This window comes from Acomys russatus, chromosome 18, assembly GCF_903995435.1.
Source record: "Acomys russatus chromosome 18, mAcoRus1.1, whole genome shotgun sequence".
Taxonomy (NCBI): domain Eukaryota; kingdom Metazoa; phylum Chordata; class Mammalia; order Rodentia; family Muridae; genus Acomys; species Acomys russatus.
In genome coordinates this window covers 17,677,547-17,692,784 of record NC_067154.1, presented here as the reverse complement: position 1 = coordinate 17,692,784, position 15,238 = coordinate 17,677,547, and the positions used below count along the sequence as shown (strand labels likewise).

Below are 15,238 nucleotides of genomic sequence, written 5' to 3'. Positions count from 1 at the left end.
TTTTAGCTTTTTGTCGGTTTTCATAGAAATTGCTTATCTAGTGGAGCTATTCAAATCCATGCTGCCTTTTTTTTTTTTTTTTTTTTTTGGTATTGAAATCCAGGCAGTTCCTGGCCAACATTCTACCCTTGACATCCAGCTACATGTGTGTATATGCCTGGGCAAACATTCGGGTGAGGCAGGAGCATATATTATTGGCACATATCGACCTCACAGGAACTTTAGGGTAGCAAAAAGCTTTTATAGTACCAACGAAGTGAGTATTGGTAATAAGGCCTGGCAGCAAACAAATATCCTGATGTGTAAAAGCAAACGAAGCCAAGCAGGATGGCTTCTGTCACCAGGTACCATAATAATGAGACATCTAACAAGGACGGCTAACTGTGTGAGATGCTTCCTAATCCCTCCATATCTGCCCTTAGTGGCTTTACTCTTTATTACACTTTTCTTTGAATCCCCAGGGGAGTGAGACAAACTCACAGGGAGACAGGCTGAGAGAAGATGCAAGGAGAGGCTGTGACCGTCCAGGCTTGGCCTTTAGCAACAGGCTTTATTTAAGGCAAGTTTCATAGTCCCCCTCAGGCCCTCACTCTGAACAAGGCAAAAAGCAAAAAGCTGTATCAGACTGGTTTGAGAGATCAGGTGACTGTTAAGAACACTGTCGGTTTTTAGCATTCACTGCCTGGGAAAGCAGGGAGGGCATCTGTAAATAGCTTCTTTTTGTCTGTTTTTCTTTTTTCTGTTTTTCCTGGTAGAATTTCAAAGAGTAAAAAAAAAAATCTGTAAGAGAGTGGATCTTCTGAAGAAAAAAGAAGAGAAAAGCACATATTGTTAAGTATAGTAGAAGCTACTTGGCTGAACAAATTTGCGCTTTCTGGTATCTCGTACAATGTCTCTAAGGTTCAGGGTTTTGGGATGGCTTGCAGGGTCCTCTGTGTCCTGGGAGCACGCTGTGCCGACCCTCAGGGTTGAGTGTGTCACCTTCTGGCTTGCAGCCCTGGGTCTCACACCCTCTTCATCCCTTTCCCCATGAGGCAGGCAAAGACGGTCATGACCATTTTGGGGTTCACTTCGACCAGGTCTTCCGGAAGGGCGTACACTCTTGCTCCGATCTTTCGGGCCATGGAGATGGCATACCTGAAAGGGAGAACAAATGCAGACCCTGAGCAGCGGTGGGTGAGGAGGACCCTTTAGGAACACAGGCACAGCATCCTCAGTGAGGGTGGGGCTGGCCTCCCCATCCCCCAACACGTGCGGACAAATCTCGGCTCAGTAAGCTACTCCGGAAGCACCAGTCCTGTACTCTAGTCGCATGATGACTGTGAAACACATGTTTTGCCCCAACGTTTACCTTTTTAAAAATGTATATATGCATATGTGTATGTGTTCTCGTGTGTAGAGGTCAGAGGTCGTCAATGACTCTCAACCTTATTTTATTTGATTTTAGAGACAGAATCTCTCACTAAACCTCAGTGAGCTCACCAATTTGGCAGGCAGGCGGGTCAGCAAGCCCTGGGGAGTCTTCTGCCTCCACCCCAGCACTGGAATTATAGGTGCGCACGACCACATATGGCTTTAAGCATGGGCAACAGGCATCCCCACTCAGATCCTATGTTTGGGAGGCAGGCGCTTTGCCAATTGAGCCATCTCTCCGGGCTCCCTGCTACTGCTGCTGCTGCTGCTGCTGCTGCTTTTAAGACCCATAGGAGGAATATTCTCTTGGGGCACAGAGTGTGGCAGAAAAGATATAAGAATTAAGTAAGAATTGCTAGGAACAAACATTCCATGGACTGTATTTCAACCACAGAAACATAAGAAGAAAACTGCATGTATAATATCTTGTCATGCATGATACCTGGTGTATAATTTTGTGTTCCGTGTACTGATTTTTATTTTATTTTGTTTTATTTTGTTTTACTTATAGTGTGCTGCTCTTAGAATAGTCAGAGTTTGTGTTCTGTGTTTTTCAAATGAATCCATCACAGCCACACTGGAGCCTCAGTGGTCTATACGTTACATAATCTCTGCTACTTGCGACCTGTTTTTAAATGAGCCCACACTGCACCTGGCAGGTCTTTGGCTCCCTCACTTGTTCTAACCCTTTTCTGCAGTTACTGCACAGATTGTCGTGCCCCCCCCAGCCCCACCCCCAGAGCCCCACCACTTCTTCTTGCTCTCTAAAAGAACTTAGTCTCCCTTTAGTGACCAAATTGACTTAAGAGCACCACCCATCCGCCCATCCTTCCTCTTTCTCAATACATTCCTCCACATTAAATACTAATGAGGTAAAATGAATGTTTCCACCACAAAACACAGGGAAAGTTGCATGAAAATCTGTTAGTGTAAACAAACAAACAAACAAACAAGAAACCAAAAAAGAACCCAAACCAAACCAAAACTCCTGAAAGAATCTTGCCTCAAAAACATAACTATTCTCAGCACTTGGTGGACTTTTTCTCACACTTGTTTTCTTTCATTTCACAGTGTGTGTGTGTGTGTGTGTGTGTGTGTGTGTTGTGTGTGTGCGTGGAGGCCAGAGGACAACTTTGTATGTTGCCCCTCAGACTCTAGCCACATTATTTTATATTATTTTATTATTATTTCAGTTCTTTTGGACAGGTTTTCTCACTGCTGTTGACTAGAGCAACTAACCAATGAGCTCCACAGATCTGCCTGTCTTTGTCTCCCTGGCAGGGGGATTACATCCTGGGTCACCACGCCTCGATTTAGGTGAAGGCAGACATTTTACTTTCAAACTTTTAAACCCTTATCTTTAAAAAGAGGTTTGTTTGCTTTTGTTTTATTTTTCAAAGCTGGAAATTAGTGTAGGGCCTCTTGGATAACAGGTATGCTCTTCTCTATGTCCAGCCCTGAGCAACTTTGAAAGAATTCAGTGTCTTGTCCTTGAAGGGCCATCGTGCACAGGAGCCAGGTCTTTGACGTCAGACTCGGAGTCTCCCCTGTGCAGCTCTAAGATTGTGTGACCTTGCTAAGGCCCTTAAGCTGAACACAGTACCAGGACTGGCTAGTTTCCACCCTTTGGGTTGTTTTGTTTTCCTTCTGTTTTCACCGTGTTCGTCTATGTAGAATTCCATCCGTCTCCTCCATCTGTCTCCGGCTGGCTTACCCATCCTTGCTGATGAGCTCAGCTGAGAAGTTATTAAGCTACAGCCCCTTCCTGCCCACCCCATCCTTGCACTTCCCCTTGTACAGCCCATCACACTCTAAGTAAGCGCAGCATAACCCTAACTTCTCTCCAACAGACTGTGCTGAGCATCATCGTATGGGGAGCGCAGGACCCCCATTTTCCAAAGCTGACCACAGAGAAAAGGGCACTGCTGGGATTTTTAAACAAGGGGTACCATCGATTCTATGGGGGAAGTTCTGAACCCCATAATCTCTGGCTGTGACCTTATTTGGAAATACAGTGGCCGATGTGTCGTAAGACAAGGTCATGCTGTAATGGGCCCAATATAAAGGAGAAGACACACAGGGGAAGGCAGACATGCGAAGTCTCTCTGTCTCTGTCTCTGTCTCTCTCTCTGTCTCTGTCTCTGTCTCTGTCTCTGTCTCTGTCTCTCTCTCTCTCTCTCTCTCTCTCTGTCTCTCTCTCTCTGTCTCTGTCTCTCTCTGTCTCTCTCTCTCTCTCTCCCCCTCTCCCTCTCTCTCTCTCTCTCACACACACACACACACACACACACACAGAGTAAGTGGAGACAGAGACTAGGATTATGCTTCTATACGCCAGTGCATTCAATGGTTTGCCTGCCGTCACAGAAGCCTGAGAGTCTGCCTCAGAGCTCTTGGGATCAACAAGCCGTGACGACAGCTTGATTTCTAGTTTCTCCCATTATTAAAGAATACATTTATGTTGTTTTAAAACACCCAGTTAGTGGAGGACATTATCATGGCATCTCTGGGGAGTTAATAAGAAAAGTGCCTCTGTAGAGCAACAGTTGGTACACTTTTTGTGAGAGGCCAGACAGCATCACATCTTGGCCTTTTAGCTTAGGTCAAGTGAAGCCCAGACAGTAGCTACCTTAGGTTTTGCTGCAACTTCTGAATTGTGCTGTTCAAGCAGAGAAGCTCCTATGTAAATAAATGGGCAGTGATCCAATAAAGCTTTATTTAAAGATATATACAAAGGGCCAGATCTGGAGACTATACTCTGCAGGCTCCCATCCTAGAGGGTTCATTTGCCAGGACAGGTTGCATGGTGACATTCCCAACACTGAACGCTATTCTGCCCACTCACATCTATGGACAATCATGAGTGAAGTGCTCAGATTTGGACTTTCCACACCAAACTTTAGTTTTGAAATCTATAGATTAGGGTTAGGAAACTAGCTTTATAAAAAGCATAGCCTTACTTATTATTTATGAGAATATTCTAGATTTCCATCCTAACACAAGCAATTTAAAATAAGTTACTTAATATACATTCAGTGTTCTGCCTGCATGCCACAAGAGGGCACCAGATCTCATCATAGATGGTTGTGAGCCACCATGTGGTTGCTGGCAATTGAACTCAGGACCTTTGGAGGAGCAGCCAGTGCTCTTAACCTCTGAGCCATCTCTCCAGCTAACACAAGCAAGCATAACCTCCTGCTGTACCATGCCTAAGCTGATAACCAGACCTCAATAAATCACGAGCTGAAGACTGGGGAATAGTAAAGACAAAGCATTTCCAGGAGGCACAAACGCCAGATTCCACAACTGCCCAGCTGGCAGCTGTGTTTCCCCCCCCCCCCAGGTCATTTACATACTTTGCATTGTTGAGTTTTTCTTCTTCATCCAGGTTCTCCGTCTTTAGAAGGTCATAGTTTATGGAACCTGGTTGAATGGCATCAATGAGATCCAGAACCGGGAGGCTGGTGCTAATCTTTGGGTCCTAAGGAGAGAGAGAGAGAGAGAGAGAGAGAGAGAGAGAGAGAGAGAGAGAGAGAGAGAGAGAGAGAGAGAGAAGGGTTTATCAGCACATTCCAGAGTTACTTCTATCTGCCTCAAGGGAAGTGGGCAGGTCTTTTTCCTTACCTATAGAACAGACACAGAAAGAAGTGACTAAAGACATTAGAAACACCCCACTTTGGGTAAGAGGAGCATCCTAGAGTGAGTGGCAGGAGACTGGGGAGGGTACAGGTAGACTGGGTGACCACAGATGCTCTTTCTCTGAGGAACTTGGGGAAAACTCAAGGTTTCCATGGAGACAGCAACAGTGCGATTAAGCACAACGACAGTAATTAACCCATGTTGCTCAGTCTTTTCTTGTCACCGCATGCCTCAAGAACAGGCATTTATTCTTTTTTTTTTTTTTTTTTCCTTTCTGAAAAGCCTTAAGTTTTGAGGCCTCTTTTGTAACTGACACATAGCATTGTGGGTATTCATCATGCTTTGACATATATGGACATTATAGGGTGACTACAGCTACCTAACGAATGTACAACCTTATTGGGTGGTCACTTTTTGTGTGGCGCTTAATGTTGATGTTTAATCTTTGTTACTCTGTCCAGTGCTGGTAACTGAACTCAGGGCCTCACACGGGCCAACGAGTGCTGTACCGCGGAACTCAGCTTCGACAGGCGATCCTCAGTTACAGAGAAGAGGGAACTTCCATGGTTAAATGAGCTGCTGGGTATTGGTAGAGCTGGGATTCGAATCTACAATTATGACTTAACACCCTGGACATTTGTAAACATTTGGATGTTCACATCTAGAGCTGAGAACGCTCCTCAGACGTGGATGCACGGAGCTCTCTCTGTGTGTGTGCTTTCTTTGTTCAGGGTCCTGGGGACCAGGAGTGCTGCCTGTGTTGCCGCCTGAGCAGGCTGAGTTCACACTTGGAAGATGTGAACCACAGTAAAATCTGAGGCTGATACCAGCTCTCTTGCTTTCCTATATGGGCAAAGCAATCGTTTGTAATATCAGAACAAGTCTATTTTACTATTTCCTCTTGGACAGTAGAAGAACCACTGCAGTTAAAAACAAACATGGCGCTATACCCCAATTTCTTTCATTACTGTTCGTGAGCAAAATGTAGAGATCTGAGCCTTGCCTTCCACCCTGCGTTCTGCCCCGTGTGTAGAGCTGACAATGGGAGAGCATGGTGGGAATCTTGTGGATGACAAAGGAACGCACTTATTTCCAAAGTGCTTAGTCAAGAATGAGCTGTATTCATTGTTCTAGAGTCTTGCTGGAAAGGGACTCTGGCTAACCTGACTTTTCCTTTTGTCTTACCATGTGGCCCTGTTTAATTAGTGTTGTAATGTCTTGGTAAAAAGACAAAGAAAATTAGACCAGAATGACCTGTGGAGGGAGGGAATTGTCAAGCGCTCCTGAGAGGGACTCTCAGCATGGCTTATCAGACCTCATCCCATCAAGGGCACCCAGGACATCGTCATGGAACTAGTGTTCTGGCGTAGCATCTGCTTTCCGAAAAGAAGCAACTGACTGGGCTTTTCACAGACCCATGGCCACGCTGCCCCAGGTAAAAGTGTGTTCCCCTCATTTAGACAGCAGTGCCTGCACTTATAGGCCGTGATCCTAAAAAGCTGTCTAAGCTTTGGTTTCCTTACTTACAAAATAAGGAAAGCAGTGAAGTTTTCCGAGAGAAGCGCCCTTGGGACTCAGAATACAGCAGTGACTGGGACGCCTTTGACTTTACTCTTCCCCGTTGCCTTCCCAAATCTCTTTCTAGAAATATCTGCTCAATGCAGACATTAGCCTTCACTCTCACCTGTGCTCAGCCACGCAGCAAGAGCAAAAGGCTTGAGGTGAAGTAAGGGTGTCCCACATCCTGGATGAGCTCACAGCATACACAGAGCTCTTGGCTCTGCCCCACTGGAGCTCTACCTTTGCCCTTCCCAGTGAGAAGAGACTTTAATCTCTCTTCTCCTTCCTGTGGGTGGGAAGGGTCCTTCCCCACAAATCCTGACTTTAAGTTACAATGTGTGGACATTACCGCAATATGAATCAAATGTCCAGGTCCTTACAAAGAGTCTTGCTAACAGACAGCCAATTTAATACATCTCATAATAAACAATGGTGTTATTTAACAAAAAATATATATTGGGATGCAGTACATATTTTCTCGCCAAAAATATCACACAAGATATCTTTTGGCATTTTACACTTTACCATCAGAATGTAAAAAACTCTGAACTGGGAAAGTGTGCACATTTAATATATATATATATATATATTACTGTGTTTTATACTCCTTCATTTTAGAAAGGTCACTCAACATGTGATGAAAACAAAGGGGAGAAGACGAAAACTTTACCTTGAAACTAGAGATGGTCGAGCTCTTCTGGGCCTCCCTCAGGGTTTCATTTACCCAGTTGACAATAGTGTCATCATTGACCTTCTGCCCACCGCCAATATCTTCCAGGATATTCAGTGTGTACCTGAATGAAATCAAGAATGATTTTTTTTTTTTTTTGCAGAAAAGTAGCTAAGTATGCTCTCTTCTTTCTAGACACATCATGGAAGAGAGTCTGAGCACTCTACATTGGAGAGGGGAAAGTGTATTTGATAATACTGGTTCCCTTCTGCTCATCCTGTGTTCACTGCTGCTCTATTCGCAACAACTGAGAAAGGGAGAGAGCCCGGGGGCCATCAGCCGGTGAGTGGCTAATGATGACGTGGTATATGTCTATATAATGGGATGCTATTTGGCTGCTGAGAAAAGTCGACTACGAAGTTCCCAGGTAAATGGAAACAATCATTCTGAGGGAGGTAATCCAAACCAGGAAAGACAAACGTATTTTCTCTCATTTGTGGCTGCTAGCCTTGACTCTTCAGAGATCAGGGAATTAATAATGGGCTGTCAAGAATGACTTCAAGTGAGGGGAGATAGATAGCGCTAAAGAGGGTGAAGGAGGGAACGGAAGTACAGCAAGGGTTTAATGAGCAGGGTGATGGGTGGTTGGATTAGATGAGGGAATGTGGGGAGGGATAGTTAAAGATAAAGACCTTTGAAAAAGTCCTGTGGAAACAAACCTATGACAGAAGCTTCATAACACACACACACACACACACACACACACACACACACAGAGAGAGAGAGAGAGAGAGAGAGAGAGAGAGAGAGAGAGAGAGAGAGAGAGAGAGAGAGAGAGAGAGAGAGAGAGAGAGAACATTTTCAGGTACATGCACTTGAATGCCAGAAGTTGACACTGAGCATCTCCCTCCATCATTTAAACATCAGTGTCTCTCATCCAACTGGGAGTTTCCCTAGCTAGCTAGACTGACTGGTCACTGTCTCAGTCCCATCAGTACCGGTTTTACAGCCACATGGAACCATGCTCGGCTAGCGTGATAGGGATCCGAACTCAGGGACCTCAGGACCGCACAGTGAGCATGGTGCCCAGTGAGCCAACACCCCAGCTTTTCTTTGTTTAAAAAAAAAATCACATTCACCGAACTGGCAATTAGACTCCCCAGTGGCGCATTCCATTCCTCTCTCAAATCAGCTGACTCCTCGGTGAGAACACACTCATAGTCATGTCAGTATTGTGACTCTCCGCGGCTTAAATACTTTACAGGGTGGACCTCTCCTTGTGGCCCCAAAGCCCTTCGCACTTTGGCTCATTGTCTCTTAGCGCATTCTCAATTTCCTCTTCCTCACTCATCCCCATCACATACACGGTTCACCTAAACAGAATCACCGGTAGCTTCCCAGCCGGCAGCATCCACACCACACATCCTGTTGCTCTAGGGCATCACCTATTAAGGCCGGCTCAGGTGTCCTTTGCCTCCAGGATATTTCCAGTCCACTGAACACCTCCCGGATCAATCATCTCTTCCTCAAGCCACGATGTGCATTAATGGCACCTGATTCGGGCCCCCGTTTCTTAGAATTTCTGATGGAGACAATGTCTACCATGTTCTCATGGAGACAGGTCCATGTCTGTTCATCATGATGTTTTCAAGGAATAAGCAGAGTGCATGCTGGGCATCCAGTAAGTGAAACTGTAGATTGGTGAGTAAAATATGTGGGGCAAGTGCAAGAAGATGAGTGAGACACTTAGTTTGGACTTAAAAAAAAAAAAGGTGTGAGGGTGACCAGAGTCCTAGGAAATGATGATGATAGGATGATAAAAGTCTAAGGTGGATGTAAAAATACTTCTAGTTTGAAAAAGATCCCGCCTTTTCTATGCTCATAAAGATTGTGTGTTACAGTGTAACTGGCCGCATATATATATATATATATATATACACACACACACACACACACACACACACACACACACACACACACACACACACATACACAGAGTTACTTTTTTATTATCACATGTTTGGAGTGACTGTGCTATTAGCTGGAATGCTACTGACAAGATCTCAATATTGCCAGTGCTTACAAAGCACACTGGGCTGAAAAGCCTTTTGACCAAATGCAATAGCACTGTGAGCCCCAGGTCCAGCCAGTTCGTCTCCCAACAAAAGAGGATTGATGTGGTGCGGATGTGACAGCCCAGCGAAGACGTGATGTCCCTTGCTTGCTCTCCTGCCTTCTCACATTCCACACTCGTTTTATTTATTTAACATCTGACAGGAGGGACAGAGCTTGGCATTTTGTTTGTTGAGGACCTAGTCCAGGCACCGCCCACAGCCTGTGTAGAGCATCTTCTCACTCGCCTGCCTTGATGTGTGCTCTTGCTTCACTCCATCACTGCCATCTGCTGGCAGCTTCCTTGTTTTAAGCTTTTGTCCCCGAATTTATACAATTATTTGCCAGCTGTCCAATCTTAAGAATGATTTCCATGCTACCGAAAGCAGAAAGGCAGGCTTAGGCAAAATGACAAGCCATTTATTGTCCTGATAAATGACCAAATTAGCATATCTATACAATCCAAGTGAAATAAATTCTACCTAGAACTAGATGTAAATTGAAAAGATATGTTACTATGTGGCAGGAAGAGAGAGAGAGAGAGAAAAAAAAAAAAAACAGAAAGGAAAACAAAGCAAAACAAATCCCTTCTGATACCATTTACATAACCACCAGTCATTTCTCCTCCTTCAGTAGTAATATATTGCTCTGTCCATTCCTCTGTGTGAAGAAATCTTCTGTAATAAACATTTGTGAGAACTGTCACTGATCATCTGGGTGAAGTCAGCTGCAGCAGCAGACAGGACATACTGTGTGTGTGTGTGTGTGTGTGTGTGTGTGTGTGTGTGTGTGTGTATGTCAGCCCTGTAGAAAGGCTTGGGGCCATGTGTGGTTGAAACTTCTGAGGCAGGGAGCATAGAGAATAGTTTAAGAACCCGGAGCACCACTTGGTCTGGGCTATGAACACATTCTTCTTCTAATGGCAGTCTGGGACACTTACCTGTGCATAACACACACACACACACACACACACACACACTTCCCCCCACCCCCCACCAAACAACGTGGTTAGTAATCTTTTAGTAATCCAGGACTCCACCTGTTCGGAACTGAGTGCACACCCATCCCTGGACAATAGAGTAAGTGTTTCCTTCCCTTGATGGTTAAACACAGATAAGCCCTTTTCATTCCTACTCTATTATGTCTGAGTAACACAATCTGGCCTAGACTGGATCTGGGTACACGTGCACTAAGACAAACTGTATATCGGTGAACTTCTAAGGAGAATCTCCTACTTGCCTTCTTATGCCTATGCATAATTGGGACTGCATATGATTAAATTGTTCATAAGGGGCGTGCATAGTAACAAACAAACACCTATATAACTTAAGCCTGCCAATCAAAACAGAGAACTACTCAAACTATGTCCTACTACCCAAACTCCTCCTGTGCTCTCAAAAGGAAGCCTCCAATACTAACCAGACCCCTTGAGCTCCCCCCCCACCACCACCAACACACACACCATGTGGGCTCTTGTCACTGTCAACAGCATAGTTCTTTCTAGTCTACATGACTGTTCACTTCTGATTAAGTTTCCCTGCTGTGTTCACAATCCATGTGAGCCTCTCTCTCAATTCCTTGAGTAAGAAGGAATACAACAACACAGGGTGGTTTTTAGGTAGTACAACATTTACAACAGAATAGGATTGGCTTAAGTTTTCTTCTCATTAAATTAGAACATGTAAATATTATCTCATGCTGTAATCTATGAGAAAATATATTTATAACAATAAAAAGACTTTTGCTTTAAAGCCATCAGTACCCAAAGCCTTTCTGTTTCAAATTCAAAACATACGTGAAAGCAATGCAGCCCATTTAGAAATAGCTTCTGGAACTATCTAGTGGTGAGACTGGCCCTTCGGAACTTTCCATCAAATGTGTCTAACCCATGGCCTGTGGGCCCCATGGGACTGAGGATAGCCATGAATGTGGCCCAACACACAAGCCACAAACCCACTTAAAACATTCCAGATGTTTTTGAAATTTTGTTGGTAACTTCACTGCATGGTGGCTCTTGGTTATCATTTCAAGGATGACAATGTTATCACATTGTCAAAGGTGAGGTACAACTACTGTGATTTGAATGTCAAAAGGCCCCCCATGGGCTCATGCAGTTGACCCCCAGGGTTGGTCTCAGGTGATGATGGTGTTCGGGAAGACCTGGAACTTTTTGGAGGTAGGAGAAGTGAGGCTGTAGAGCCCAGCCTCAGTTCCTGTTCAACCCTGCTACCTGAATTTGGACACAATGTGATCAGCCAGCTTCTTGTTGCTACCACCATGCCCTCCCCACCTGTCTCCTATGCCATGAGGGGCTATATCCCCTCTTTGGACTCTAAGCCCAAAAAAGCACCTTTCCCCTTGAGTTGCTTTTACCAGGCTCTTTTTATCACAGCAGTGGGAAAGGAAAAAGATAAGGCCTGTAGATGGCATACAGTAAAACAGAGTTCAAATTTCTTTAGCGCTCAAGCTTTCCCACACACCATGATGTCCACATTTTCTCGGTTAGGAGACCCTAGTTTTCGGAACGGGTAATGGCAATGTGGGCAGGAACTGAAATACACCATGATCACGGCTAAGTATCCTCCAGCAAGCGGAAACATTGGCACAGTTGCATCAAGAACCAATCATGAACACTAGGGTCTGCAGACGTGAGACTAAAGCTGGGGGCTGAGGAACGCAATCATTGTGTCTCTGTCATGACCTTGTTGACAGAATATAATTTGACATGTGACTTCTAGGGCCTCTTTGAAGGTACAGAATAAATCATATCACTCTGATACAGGATCTCTAATGGAAGGAAATAAGATTCTGCCTGCTTAGAGCTATCAGTAAGACAGGGAAATAATGTAATATTCTAAGAGAAACAAGTTTATTTTTATTTGTATTACTATCATCTAACTAATATCACTAGGTAGCTCTTCATTAATCAAGTTCACATTTGGCTCCCAAAACATATCTAAAGTTCTCCTGTAAAGAATTTTTTTAAGACATAAATTTTAAAAGTTGTTACTAATGGGACATGATGAGGTAAAGTGAACCAGACATCAGCACCTAACACACAATGTCATTCAGACTTGGACACAAGGAAGGACAGGATAGTGTCCTCTAAAGGGAAAACAGGGGAGGTGAAGAAGCCCCGAGACTGCCCATCATGAAGGGGTCTCCAAGCTGCACGCAGAAGGAAAACCAAACAGAATAACTCCACCAACAGAGGTGATGGGGATTAGAGCTCAAGGAAGTTAAAGAGCCTAGAATTTGTGGGACAGAATTTCAGATGATAGGAGGGTATTAACATAGGGAGGACAGTATACCCAAGAAGGAAGGCCCGGGGTCTTCAGAGGGTTCCCTCAAGTTTCCACTGAGGGTTGCCCAGGGCAGGCATGTGAGGCTGGGAAACAATGGCCTGAAGAGACCTTGAAGCTCACATGCGCTGGAAACTGTGTGGTTCCCACCAGCAGTAAAGAGAGACTTAATAATACACGGGTCACCAGCTAACACACTCGCTTAGTTTCTCACTAATAAGAAGCAAATGAGCAAATGAGAAGTAAGCATAAAGCAAACCTCAACAGATTGAATCTGGCTTGAACCTAGCTCCATCTCACAGCAAAATCACAAACCATTGACAGGATGGAAAAAATCTCCAGTAGCAAGCAAGGGAAACCTTATAATGTTTGTCATGTGATCAGAAAAACAAGCACCATGCGAGGAAGTAAGGACACAGGGCTTGTATTGAAGATAAAAGCGAATTAGTAGAAATAGTCTAGAAAAGAAGTCGTCAGAACTATACTCATATGCTCAAGATGAGAGGTTGGAAAAAACAAGATTCAGCACTTCTGGATGTAGACGATAAAATATAGAGACAAATATATACTTAAATATATATGTACATATACTAAATGTACCTAATGAAACATAGCAGCACACAAGAAAGAAAGAAAAGAGACCGATTAACTTAAAGATATATTAGCCTATGTCTTCCGAAATGAAACAAAAAAGTGAAGACATTAAGTACACAGAGAATCTTCAAATGATCACATGTGTACTCAGGGCTCCCCAAACAGGGGCGAGGGTAAATTCAGAACAAACCCTTAAGTTAAGAACTAAAAGCTTGATGCAAAGTTTAAACCCATGCCGTCCAATCATTCAAGGACCCTCAGATATAAGAAATCACTTTGTGCAACATACATGATCAAAACAAGCATGTTACACACAGGGGAGCAAAGACGAGGCTGATACAGGCTTTCTGCTTTTAACAATGAAGGCAAGAGGACAACGAGCATTGTTTTCAAAGTACTAAAAAAAAAAATACATTAACATAGAAGTCTACACTCAGAGAAAACATGTTTCAAGAATATAAAGACTCCATACCTGATCTCAAACTGTACTATAAAGCAATAGTAATTAAAACAGCATGATACTGGCACAGCAACAGGCTGGTTGATCAGTGGAATCGAATCAAAGACCCAGATATGAATCCACACACATATGGTCACTTGATTTTTGACAAAGAAGCCAAATCCATTCAATGGAAAAAGGATAGCATCTTCAACAAATGGTGCTGGTCTAACTGGAGGTCTATGTGTAAAAAAATGAAACTGGACCCATATTTGTCACCTTGCACAAAACTCAAATCCAAGTGGATTAAAGACCTCAACATAAAACCAGAGACACTAAGCTACTTAGAGGAAAAAGTGGGAAAGAGCCTGGAACATATTGGCACAGGAGAAAACTTCCTGAACAGAACACCAACGGCCCAGGCCTTAATGTCAACCATTAATAAATGGGACCTCATGAGGCTGAGAAACTTCTGTAAGGCAGGAGACACTGTCAAGAGAACAAAGCAACAGCCTACAGACTGGGAAAAAATCTTCACCAACCCTACATCTGACAAAGGTCTAATATCCAAATATATAAAGAACTCAAGAAATTAAACACCACCAAACCAAATAACCCAATTGAGAAATGGGGCTTGGAACTAAACAGAGAATTCTCAACAGAGGAGTATCAAATGGCTCAGAAACACTTAAAGAAATGCTCAACCTCCTTAGTCATCAGGGAAATGCAAATCAAAACAACTCTGAGATTCCATCTTACACCCATCAGAATGGCTAAGATCAAAAACTCAAGCGCCACCACATGCTGGCGAGGATGTGGGGAGAGAGGAACACTCCTTCAATGCTGGTGGGAATGCAAACTTGTACAGCCACTTTGGAAATCTATCTGTTGCTATCTCAGAAAAATGGGAATAGGGCTTCCTCAAGACCCAGCTATTCCACTCATTGGAATATACCCAGAAGATGCTCCAGCACACAACAAGAAAATTTGCTCAACCATGTTCATAGCAGCCTTATTCATAATAGCCAGAACATGGAAACGCCTAAGTGTCCCTCAGTAGAAGAGTGGATAAAGAAACTGTGGTACATATACACTATGGAATACTACTCAGCTATTAAAAACAAGGAATTCCCGAAATTTGTGGATAAATGGATTGAACTAGAAATGATCATAATGAGTGAGTAACCCAGAAGCAGAAAGAATCAAATGGTATATACTCACTTATATTTGCATACTAGCCCAAGGGGCATGTCCCACGAAAGCCTTCACTTACCAGGAAACTGGGACAGAGGGGAGGACATCCTATTGGGACTCTAGATGAGAGACGCATGGGAGAATAGCAAAATAAAAGGATACAGAGGGTCCTAGAAACCTACAAGTAGAACAATATGATAGGCAGATTTGGGCCCAGGGGTCCCACTCAAACTAAGGCACCAGCCAAGGACAATACAGGAGGTAAACTTTAAACCCCTTCCCAGATCTAGCCAATGGTCAGAATATTCTCCACAGTTG

General features: G+C 43.8%; 1 protein-coding gene across 3 annotated transcripts in view; it reads right to left on the bottom strand.

Moving 5' to 3' along the window:
• Positions 1-752: 752 nt before the first annotated feature.
• Lcp1 (lymphocyte cytosolic protein 1) overlaps positions 753-15,238 on the bottom strand; it is a 95,315-nt gene continuing 80,829 nt past the window's right edge. For all 3 annotated transcript variants that reach the window (XM_051160837.1, XM_051160836.1, XM_051160835.1), the window contains 3 exons: positions 7,280-7,403; positions 4,767-4,891; positions 753-1,137 (listed from right to left, as the gene is read on the bottom strand). In XM_051160837.1, coding sequence (XP_051016794.1) covers positions 1,005-1,137; positions 4,767-4,891; positions 7,280-7,403 — 382 coding nt within the window. In that variant the 3' untranslated portion in view covers positions 753-1,004. The remainder of the gene's footprint in view (positions 1,138-4,766; positions 4,892-7,279; positions 7,404-15,238) is intronic.